The 11,567-nt window shown below is 42.9% G+C and overlaps 1 protein-coding gene and 1 long non-coding RNA gene across 2 annotated transcripts in view; one reads left to right on the top strand and one right to left on the bottom strand.

Annotated features, from left to right (window-relative positions):
• Positions 1–7,613, bottom strand: part of LOC123613937 (uncharacterized protein C6orf141) — a 115,182-nt gene extending 107,569 nt beyond the window's left edge. Inside the window, 3 exon segments of the mRNA XM_074348880.1 lie at positions 3,484–3,765; positions 6,407–7,260; positions 7,262–7,613. Of these exon segments, the coding sequence (XP_074204981.1) occupies positions 6,793–7,260; positions 7,262–7,381 (588 nt within the window). The 5' untranslated portion in view covers positions 7,382–7,613 and the 3' untranslated portion in view covers positions 3,484–3,765; positions 6,407–6,792.
• On the top strand, positions 6,614–7,903 carry LOC141574247 (uncharacterized). The gene is made up of 2 exons (XR_012501160.1): positions 6,614–6,751; positions 7,623–7,903. It is a non-coding gene; the product is annotated as an uncharacterized LOC141574247 (long non-coding RNA).
• The last annotated feature ends 3,664 nt before the right edge of the window (positions 7,904–11,567 follow it).

The following is an 11,567-nucleotide window of genomic DNA, read 5'->3' as shown; positions in this document are numbered from 1 at the left end:
TTTGATCCTTTGGTGAGTCTGATTTAATAATAATTTATATGAATAAACCGTCAAGTAACTAATAAACTTGAATAGAAGTGAAATGTCTGCAAAAGAAACAGAAATAGTAAATGATACCACTCATGGAATGTTTTGATTTCTTGGTTCATTCTTTAGTTTTAAAACAATGAATAAATAATAAATTTCATGTTAATTATCCAAATCCAATAAAACTGTTCATGTGTGAATAAATTTGCACTTATCAAACAAAAAATACTACATTTTGCTGTTTCACTATTTTAAATTTTATACGTTAAGTCACAGGCAATGTCAGAATTGAAGTAATTTGAGTTCTTTTTCTTAATGACTATGACTGCTGTGTTCTGATTTATACTGAATCTACTCTTGAAATGCAGGAATATATATGGGCCAGAGACAGAAAGTGCACTCCAAGTGAGTAAGAAAGATTCTGAACCCTTTGGAATGAATGCATATAGCTGATTCTATGTGTGTGTGTGTGTGTGTGTGTGTGTGTGTGTGCGTGCACGAGTGTTTGAGACAGAGAGAGAAGGAGAGAGATTGATTACGAGGACAACGCTGAGAGTTCTTTAAATTATCATCCACACAGGGAAAAAAATGGTAAAGGAAAATAAAAATGTGCTAATTTGAGGCTTACATTCATATTATTAAAGTTCAAACAGTAATTACAGGAATTTTTTAGAATTTAGATCAATAATAGACTCCTTTCAGAGATGAGTATTTTATTACTAAGCCCATGACAATAATAAAAAGACTTTTAGCCCAGCTCTACCGTTATTTTTAAATCTCTAAAGACAATAAAGGAACTATTTGCAATGCTGCATTCTGGATGTTTCTAAGAAACAAAAAGTGATTTTCTCTAAAAAAGAATTCTGTGACTGCATCTTCCAGAATCCTGTGACTAGGGCTTCTAGTTTCCAATGCCATCTTCAAGAAGAGCAACTGAGACTATAAACGGATGATGGCCAGAACACATATGATAATATATTTCAAAAAAAGACAGAAAAACAGTCTCAGTAAAAACTACTAGTTTGGGTTTGGTATGATTTCTTGTGTTGTATGTCTTCTGCTCTTCAAAACAAACAAACGAAAAACTAAAGCCTGGTTAGGATGATAATATTAACAATAACAACAACAGTAATAATAACAGCTAATTTTGAGTATTTATTATATACCAGGCACTGTTCTAACTCCCAGAAAAAAAATCCTATCTGGCCAATACTATATATCAGGTTATACCCTAACCTACAACCTACAGCTGCTGAAGCAATGAGCCTGGGAAGCCAAACCACACAGCCCCTGCTGCCATCAGCCCAGAAAGACCAGGACTTGGTCGATGACTGCCAGCTTCCTTATTTTTTCTGCACCCTTCCAACACAGGACCCACCAGAGAAAGCCCTAAGCCCCTCTCAATAGCCCACCTCCAGCTGTCCTGTGCTAATAGCTTCCAGTTAGAACCTACATGAAACCGTTCTTTTTTCCACCATATTCAAAGAAAAATTGTACCAGATGGAGTGAAACAGGCAAGGAAGAAGACTTTATTCAAGACTACTGCTATAGGAGAGAGAGACTGAACCCAACTCCTTCGAAACAAAAGGTTGGAGAGTGTTTTTAAGCACTCAGGTGAGCTAGTGGAAAAGTCCTGGAGGACACTGGTGGGGAAGCCGGTCAGTGCCATGGAAGAAGCCTTCTGTGTCCGCCAACTAAAGCTTATGAAATTGGGCTCCTACCCCTCACTGAGACTGGGAGTCAGGGGCCCTGTCTTTCTAGACTACATTTCAAAGGGACGGCTTTCAGGTTCTTGAGAAGGACATTCCCGGGTTGTAAAACTGGCAAGAGGTTGAGGAGATTTACACCTCCAGGAGCAGAGAAGGACATTTGTAATTGCAAGTTTTCTTAAGTAATGCTCTAAGGAGAGGGAGGTCAGAAGCTGCAGTTGGGAAGACGCCTGTCCAAAGTTTAGTTGAGCAAAGAGTCATATTAACATCACCTTGGTCACTTATTATAAAGCTTTCCCACTGTCCTGCCTGCCTTTGCTTCCCTGCCAACTGCAAGTCATGCTGGCTGACTCCCCCTCTATACTAAGCTCCGAATAAACAGCCTTTTGGTCCTATTTTGTGAAGGCTGCAGTCTCCTAAAAGTACTCATTCTGACTTATACTTAGAAATCTGAGTTTAAATTAATTTGAATTTAAATTAATTCCTTGCTTTGAAGCTAGCCACATCTTATGTTTTGGTAGCTTTTGACTGCATAGTGCCTAATAACTGATTAAAATTCCTTATTCTTTCCAAAGTAAACTGGACTGTTTCTTTTCTTATCGTCATCTGGAGAAGTAAAGTGACAAAGATTCGCCCTCCGTAATTAAAGAGCAAAGTGCTGACTGGAGTCATAGAGAAGTCAGGGTGTTCAGGAGTCGCAGGCTTTGTTTTCTTATCTGAATCAGTTGATCCAAATTCAGCCCCCCCCCCCCCTCTGGCAACTCGTTCCTAGTGGCTGGTGAGTCCTGACTCAGCCTTTAACTGCTGTAATTGGGCTTTCTTTCAGGACTCCCTGCCCTTCTTCCCTTAAGGGGGTTTTTAAGTAAGTATTGTTTTACATTCTTAGACAATAAAACAAACACATTTCTGAAATAGTTTGAACTCCATTCATCAGTGTTTCATTAGGAAAACCTGAGAATAAAAAGGCTCAAAAAAACACTACAAAGCTGTTCAGGGATCTCTTTGCCAATTCACAAATCAACATATTATTTCAATCTTTTGTCAGCTCTAAATGTTTTCATCATTTTACAAAGCGTTATTTCCATGCCATTGTTAACAATTAATGGAGACTATAGAAAAAATAAATACTGTTTGGTTTTTGTTAAGGGACCATTAGGCTATAGAACTAACTATTGCATATACTGTCAGTGCTTCTCCAACTTTAATGTGAACCTCCCAGGGATTTGTCAAAATGCAAACTCTGATTCAGCAGATTTAGCGTGGGGTCCAGGATCGCACATTCCTAAACCTTTGTTCTTCCTCCAAGCTCAGGCTGCTGGTTCATGGGCCACACCCTGAATGGCATCAACATACAGTTAGTCTGTTTGAAGACAGTACTCAGATTTTATATACATAGTCTATGGTCAGAAAAGTGTATGTATGTATACACATATTTTAAAAAAATCAAATACATAAAACCGGACTGGAAACACACCAGCTAAGAGATTTGGGGTCACAGGTGAGTTTTGTTTTCTTTCATTCCATTTTTCCTTTTCCTCACCAAATAACATTTCTTCACATTTTCTTATAAATGTAACTTTTTCTGTTAACAGAAAGCTTTTTCTCTTCTCTTTTTCATGATTATTTTTTAAGCAAAAAAGCACAAGTGCTGGTGGCAGCCAACAAGAATAAGACCAGCAAGTGGAACATAATGACTCTCAAAGGTGACGGAGACTGTGGACAAAGGTTAAGGGGGGGTGACACTTGCCTGATCCACAGTGGTCACATGACGGTGATACGTGTCTCGTGGTCACTTGAGTGGTCCGCTGGCTTCCGAAGCCCTTGCTGTGATTCAACCACATGAACAGGTGTAGAGGACCAGGTTTCCGGTGAGGTGGAGGTCACACCAAAGAGACCCAGTTGTTCTCAGAGACTTCTTGATACTGAGGATGCCCAGGCTTCCCTTTGGATTCATTCCCAGGGCACTGCCAATTGGGAAAAGATTCCCCAGGCCCCTCACATGACAGGCATCTGCTTGGATCAGGAACATCTGTGAAGAAAGTTGAATAGGACTTTAACTTATTACTTTCTGCATCAGGGAGACATCTTTTAAAACTGACACAATACGGTAACTGCCTATACTTCAATTAAAAAAAAAAAGAGGAAGGAAGGAAAACCTCCTTGAAAAAAAAGAAAATCTACAGACACATTATAGACAGTTAGCAGGGAGGCTGAGACGGCCTTTAAAAGTAACTTTTACTTAAAAGAGAGAAAATTAGCCCAAACATATTTGGATGAAAGTAGTCTAGCTGACTTGAACCAGTACATTTTGACAGACAGGAGATAAAATGATAAGTAATTGTGCCTATTCTGTGTTTCTGAGAGGACAGGGCATCAGATATGAAAATCCTAGAAGGAAAACGAACTAACCTGACAGGTCCTAAAGTACACACTCCAAGCTCCTACCTGCCAAGGGGAGCCAAGCAGTCTGCGAAAACGCTTCCAAGATTGTCAAGTGTGGTGCATGCACCTTAGGCCTGAGGAACTCGGGACGAATCTTCTCACAAGCTGTTGGGGGCATTTCTAAAGAATTTAAGGAATGTATTTACTGATCCATTAAATGTTGGGGAAAGCTAGCATGCAGAAAATGCATTTCAGGAATGCAGGAAAAAAAAGTCAGTAAGAACCACTGGTTTGGGTTCTAGAAGATTTCTTGTGTTGTATGCCTTCTGCTGTTTTTCATTAAATAAAACCCTAAAGCCTGGCTAGGATGAAAGTGAACTATAACAATAACAACACCATGAATAATAATAATCGCTAACTTTGAGCATTGATTATATAGCAAGCACTGTTCTAAATATTTTTCATCTAACTTAATCCTAGGAAAAAGCTCTGTAAGGTTGATACCACTTATTATTCCTATTTAACAAAGGTCCCGGAGTCACAGAGGGCCAAAGCACCTGCCCAAAGTCACAGTCAGAGATGGAGTGGTTTTGAACCCAAGCAGCTCAACTCCTGAGTTTGCACCGTAGAGGAGGCAACGGGATGCGGAATGATGCTACCGTTTGGCGCCAACTTTCAAGAGGCTTTTCTTGTCTACACTCAAAGCTCAACCACGCGGGGCATATACGGACTCACATGAGCCAAACTTATTCAGTCAGGTCTGAAATGTGTTTGCCAAGAAGTTTAACCTCACATTGGCGCCAGGCAGGTTGTTGGAGGAAAAGGTAATTTGTTTTATGGGGCATATGTTACCTTTTCTACCTAGCAAGCAGTTTGGAGCACAGATGATGTCTGGGGCTTTATTCCTCTCTCTCAAGAGAAGGTCACCGCGGCCTGAGAACTGCTGTTGGTAAGTCTCCAGCCCACAGGCCTTGCAGGACTTCGCGACATCAAGGTGATCTTAGTATTTCTCATAAACGTGAAGTCAGAAAACCCAGGGTGTCCTCACTCATCTTTGTGAGTCCTAGAAGTTAGTCCTAAAGACCATTCCCAAACTTTCAGGAAGGAGATGATCATATTCTTATCTACTTAGTAGGCATATGTAAGTAACCAGCTGTGTCTGAACACAAGCCACATGACCTCTGGGCCCAGGCTGGCTCATATGTAAAACAGGGGCATATCGCACCTGTCTTGTCTGCAGGAGGCAAGAGGTGGATCAGATGATCTTTGAAGGCATTTCAAACTCTAAACTGAAAATAAGGGGCAAAGGGAAAGGAGGGAGGGGGGTGTTCAATTGTTTACTCCTCAAAAGCCAGAGTCCCACTTTTTGTTAATTCACACAGTAACCAGATGCTGCTTCAGTTCATCAGATCATCTCTAGAGGGGGTGCTCAGCTCCTCCCACCCCTCCAAACCAGGCCCCACTACTAAAGGGTTAATAAAGACGGTGCTTAATAAAAAAATAAACAAACAAAATAAAAATGAGTTGTTTCAATAGCACCAGAAAAAAACTGTTTCTCAACAGCATCAGGAGAGATGTATTTTCAATCCAGTCTCGATAACAAATCTTATTAATAAGACAGTATGGACAAGAATAAGATATATAGTCATTTTATAGTAAACCATACATCTACCTTTACATCAGATGATTTATCTGAAGTAATTTAAACATTAAAATAATTAACAATTTCAAGGGGTGGGTATGGCTCAGTGGTAGCGCACATGCTTAGCATGCAGGAGATCCTGGGTTCAATCCCCAGTACCTCCATTTTAAAAAAGTAATAATTAAAAACCAATAGCACTTTAACTGAACTAAATTAGATACTTTGGGGTAAAGCCCTTTTAAATGGAGTTTCACCTGCAGAGCTCAGTTTCCTGTTTCCCTCCTTGTGTCCGTCCCTAACTCTTCTCTTTTCTTCCTAACACTATTACATGTGAAGGGAAAACAAGAAAAGAAAAACGTACACATCAGGAGAGTGACCAAAAAAAGATTTTGTTTACTTGCCACTTTGTTTTACATTTTATTTTCCCATTTCTCTTTACTTTCTTTTTTCAGTCTTAAGCCTCTCGCCCCATATACTCCCACCTCCCCTTTGCAAAGAGCAGGTCTCAAAACTTCACTTCTGCTTTCAGGCTTTAAAGAGAAAAGGGGGAGGTAGAAAAGTTAACAGTTGAGAGGTTCTGCAAAGCAAAAATCAACAACAGATTTTCTTAGTGCAAAATTCCCACGTTCTGCCACTTTGAAAATACCTTTCTTCCTCTCTTCTAAGGTCCCCAGACCGTCACAGTATTTAAGCCACAGGATTTAAGGAGGTAGTAAGTTGCTTACAGTTTTTCAATGTGTATTGGGTGCCATTTGCTTCCCTGCAGGTGGATGCCAGACTCTTAAAAGGTTCTTGCGGTTGATTAAATTACAAGTTGGGAGTTTCCGGAAGAGCTTTTTTTTCTTTCCTTAAGGACTTGCGCTCCTTCGCCAGGCCCGCACGTTCCTCGGGCTCCTCTCCCCCGCTGACTCTCCTCCGGGAAGCAGGTGCTACGGGGGACCGTGCAACGACCCCCTCCCCACGGCCTGGGCACGGGATATTTGTCTCTGGGGTAAGAGCGCGCCGTTCTCCAGGGGTCCCCGCGGCCCCGCCTCACTCCCTGTTGGCGCGAAAAGTGACCGCGGTCACGGAGCGCTCTTCGGTCAGTGTGGTCATGCAGCCCTTCGTCCACGCGATCTGCAGGACTTCTTGTGTCACCTCATAATCCACGACCCGCACGAGCAGGGGTTTGGGTGGGTCCCCCAGCGGAGCCCCGGAGGGAGCGTCTACACGGCTGCCAGAAACTCTCTTTTCCCGTGGAAAGAGAGGGGACGGGCAGGCGGGTTCCCGGTCTTGTCCTCCCGCTTCGAAAAGGTCCTCCTCAACGGCCACCTCTTCCCGCGCGGGGTCCCCCTGGGTCCCTAGACACCTCTCCGGGTGCAGAAGAAAGAGCACTTTCTCTCGGACCCAGGGCTCACAGTGCACTTTCTCCTCGGCCCGGCGGGCCTCGTGGGCGCCGCCCGGGCTGCCGCTCGCCCCGGCCGCCGCCGCCGAGGGGTTCGGGGCGCCCCAGGCCGGGGGGGGCCCCGCGCACTGCCTCGCGCTCGAAAAGCCGGGCGCGCCGCACGCTGCGGGGTGAGTCCGCGAGATGCGGGGCCCCGCGGGGACCCGGGGCCCCCGACTCCGTAGGAGGGCCATTCATTCGGAGATTGTTCCGCTTGTCCTCGCGGGGAACGACCGCGGAGCTCTGGGAAGCGCGGGATGGGCCGGCCTGGGCGTGGCCTCCGCGACGCCCCGCCCTCGCCTCGCGGGACTCGGGCCGGGCCCCGCCCCTCCCGCCTGCGCCTAGCTTTCCGGCCACGGGAAGGCGAGAAGCCTGACTTCCCTACATCGCCCTCGCAGCCCCGGTCGCCTTTCTGATTCCCTCCTCTCTCTCTTCTCAGCTCTGGGGCGTAGTTCCAGCCCACCTTCCGTCGGTCTCCAGACCTGGGGCGCGAAAGACACCCTCGCACTGCGCCCCCACCCCCGAAATGCCCAATGCAAACTTTCTTTCCAAGGACTCTCCTCGGAAGTTTACAATTTTTTTTAATGCTAATATCTGATTTAATGAAATTCTTCTGTAAAAAGTTTCGTGTTCACTTTGAATCCCCACCACCAAGCTGCCATGATTATCGAATGTAGATCAAAGCATCTGATTAGAAAAGATGAAACCTTTGAGAAAACACCTTTTGGATTGTTTGTTCTTTGTTGTTCTTTTGTTGAAATGCGGGAATCTGTAGGACAGCAGTCACACTTGTCTTCATCTTGGTTATAATCATGCTTATCCTAGGAAAGGCAAGAATGCCTTTTATCAAACGGAAATTTAAAAAAACCTAAAACAAAACCGATAGAAGAACTTCTTTAGGATTTAAATTTTGTTTTGTTTTGTTTTCTAAATTTCCCCTATATCTCCTTAAGCCCTACCACCACCACTTTTCTTTAACGCCATAAGTTTATATATGTAATATATATATATATATTATATATATGCCTACACACTAATCTTTGAGGTCAATGGGGAAAGCTAGCTAACAGAAAAAGAGGAGCTTTGTTTATGATTTCCAGCCCATCCTTGGTTACAGGTCCTTGTTTTGTTAGAAAGGGCTCACTGTTTTCCTCTCTGCTTTAGAGAAATGACTGCAATCGTGGAAATGTCTGCCTGTATTCAAGGGACCTAGCAGTAGGGTGAAAGAAATATTTTGGAAAGAGAGGACCTTCTGATGTCTGCTAGGTCATTTAAAAAAAAAAAAAGTATAGAAGGAGCAAGAAAACCTGGATCATAACCTGGCTGATTAGATGCCTGTCCCTGGGCCAGTTACTGCTAAATCATAATTACCTAAAGTTTTCGAGTGTTTTAGACAAGAATTGCTCTAAGCAGTCTATATATTTGAACTCATTTAATCTTCACAAAAAACTAAGGAAGTAGTACTATTATCATTGTCTCCTTGAGAACTCTGAAGAACAGGGAGGTTAAGATCAAGCACCAATACACAGTGGAGCCCTGATCCTAATGTGTTAAAAGGCTTGGTCCTACCTATTTTAAGTTACCCTCCTGGTTTAAACCTATGACTTCACATTCTTTTCAGTTCATGTGCGTAACCAGTAATCACTGTGTGCTAAAACGTCAGGTGATGGGGACATGGAGGAAAGAAGCTGAATTGCTTGTCCGCTTGAAGTTTTCATTCTGTGTATCAGTAACATACATCAAATCCTCTGTCCAAAAGTCGGAGATAATAGGTTAACTGTAATGCACCTGAAAATCATCTTCAGGTTAATGCCCTACCCTACTCTCAAAGATTCTCCTCTTAGGGTGGAGGGTATAGCTTGGTGGTAAGAGAGTGTGCTTAGCATGCAGAAAGTCCTGGGTTCAATCCCCAGTACCTCCATTAAAATGAATAATTAACCTCCCTCTACCCCATACCCAGCCAAGACAGTCAATATAAAAAAAGATTCTGCTCTTATAGATTTGGAGGAGGGCTTAGAATGTGGACTTTTTACAAGACCCTCAGCAGTTCTGAAGCTGGACAATTATGAGAAAGATCATCAAAAATCCCCATAGATAAACCCTAGGCGCGTGCGTGTGTGTGCGTGCGTGTGTGTGTGTGTGTGTGTGTGTGTGTGTGTGTGTGTGCTGCTTTCAAGTGGCAATAAGAATGCTGTTTTCCTTCCTTGCAGGAATAGTAGGAGAATTCCAATGAAGGTGTCTGTATTCTGAGGGAAGTGTAATGTAAACCACAAGACTTAACTGCTTTCAAAGTTTCTTGCCAATGGAGCTTGAGTGAGGGATTCTAGGGTGGATGGGGAATGGGGAAAATCTGTTTGCTGAGGAGTGAGACCAACTCATCCACCATAGGGCACCTGAGTTTCTAGACATCAGGAAGTTGTGTTTTAATGCATAAAAGCTGATTAAGGGGAAATGCTAAATAAGTTAAACTTCAAACAGATAAAGTCTAAAACGAATTTAAAACAAAGAAATAGGCAGCTTGCCTCCAGGATAGTGGTGAGCTCTGCCTTCAAAATCTCAAAGTGCATAGAAGGAAGCTGATAAAGTGAACCCCCTTACCTCCTCTCCGAATTGCTTACTGCACTTGCAAATAATGCAGGCCAGCCAGGGACAGTAAAAAAAAAAAAAAAAAAAAAAAAAAAAACAATGCCTATCCCTGGGGTCTGAAAATTAAAGGCAAACATTCTACTCCAGTCTGGTCGAAAGAAGCCTGCCATTGATAGCCCCACCCACCAGGGACCAGGCCCTCTCATTTTGCCTGTTAGATTCAGAAAAGTTAGTTTAAGTCCTTAGGGTGTAGTATGACTCTAAGTCATTCTCCTACCTCCGCCTTTAGAGGGTTTACCCTTCACTGGCAAGCCTCTGGCTTTCATTTACCCCCATAGTAATATTTTATAGCTTTCTTCTTCTATCGGATCTAAAATTCTTGAGCTGAAAAACTGACCTGGTAAACAGTTTTTCCTTGTGAGAAAATAAAAAGCAGTCCTGCTGGCCGCCAGACCATGTTGGGGTCCCAACTGTATAGAATCAACACTCACAGAATATAAACAGTTAAGGACCTTCTGTGACCAGGGACAAGGCCACTACAGAATCATAAAGAGTATTATGTCTAATAAAAGTGACTGTTGCTGCTTTACCATTGATCTCTAGTCCGCTCTTGCTTTAATTCTCTCATTTCCTACATGAAAATGACCATTTCCCTTTCTCTGAGTTGCCCCATGTCTTGTCAACATCTAATCCAGCACAAGCTCCTGCTTCCTTAGAATCATCCAGCTCAAGTCTAAATCCTCTGAGAAGCCTCTCCCACCTCCACGGAATGAACTGTCCCGTAATTTTGTGAGGGTGCCTTCTTGTTTATTTGCTGAACTGAGGTGAATAAACCTAACTGGATATTTTTTATTTTTTAGTACAAGTGTGTTCCTGTTGGTCTTTGGTTATTGAGATTTACAACCTGTCCATTTAGAAAGCAAACAGTGCCACGCCTCCCAATGCAATAAGAATCAACGTTGGAGGAGGGCTGAGGGGTGGAAAGTGAGGGCCTCAAAGTGATGCCAGAATGGATCTACAGCTCGGGGTGGCTCCGGAAATGAATTAATACATTAATCAAATAAAATGTTGCTTTAACAGGGTTCCATTTTAAAAATTTACAAATCACAGAGGGTGTGGAAAGTGGAGTGATAAAGAAGAACTTTCCCATTTCAGCGTACGGGCTACAGTTTGCATTTCTGATAGCTGGTTCCAGAGTTAACGTGACACCCCATTCTAATGGATCCTCAGTACATTGGCAGATTAGGAGCCTGTCGGTACCTTTGGCAACAGAATTCATAGTTCCCCTTCTCTCCCTTCCTCTCCAATCCCTATAGTTACAAAAATAAAGGCAGACTCTTAGGCATGACATTAATATCTTCAGAACCCTACCCCAGCCTATCACTTGTATACGGTTGAATCAGTAAATAAAAGAAGAAATCAACAAGCCACATAGGTTTGAGAATAGGGTGAGGTTATTGTGTATAAATAAAATCCAGCCTGATTATGGATGGACCTTGAAAACTATGAAACTTCTAGAAGAGATTCTAATCGTATTTCCTTTAACCACTAAGGTTCTCATGACCCTGAGAACTCAGGCTGTGCACTTAAAGTCTACACCGGACTGAGTCTGGGACTCGAGACGGGTATGTTATCTTGACCAAGTCTCCCAATGTCTCCAAACCTATGTTCTCATCTGCAAGGTATAAATGATACCTGTCCTGTGTGCTTGCCTGGGTTGTTGTGGAGGTCAAGTGAGACAATTCTCCTGGTAACTCTCTGAAAACTAGGAAACCTGCAAAATATTCTTGTAATTTAA

This window comes from Camelus bactrianus, chromosome 20 (assembly GCF_048773025.1).
Source record: "Camelus bactrianus isolate YW-2024 breed Bactrian camel chromosome 20, ASM4877302v1, whole genome shotgun sequence".
NCBI lineage: Eukaryota > Metazoa > Chordata > Mammalia > Artiodactyla > Camelidae > Camelus > Camelus bactrianus.
The sequence above is the reverse complement of the archived record's forward strand: the minus strand, read 5'-3'. Positions and strand labels throughout refer to the sequence as shown.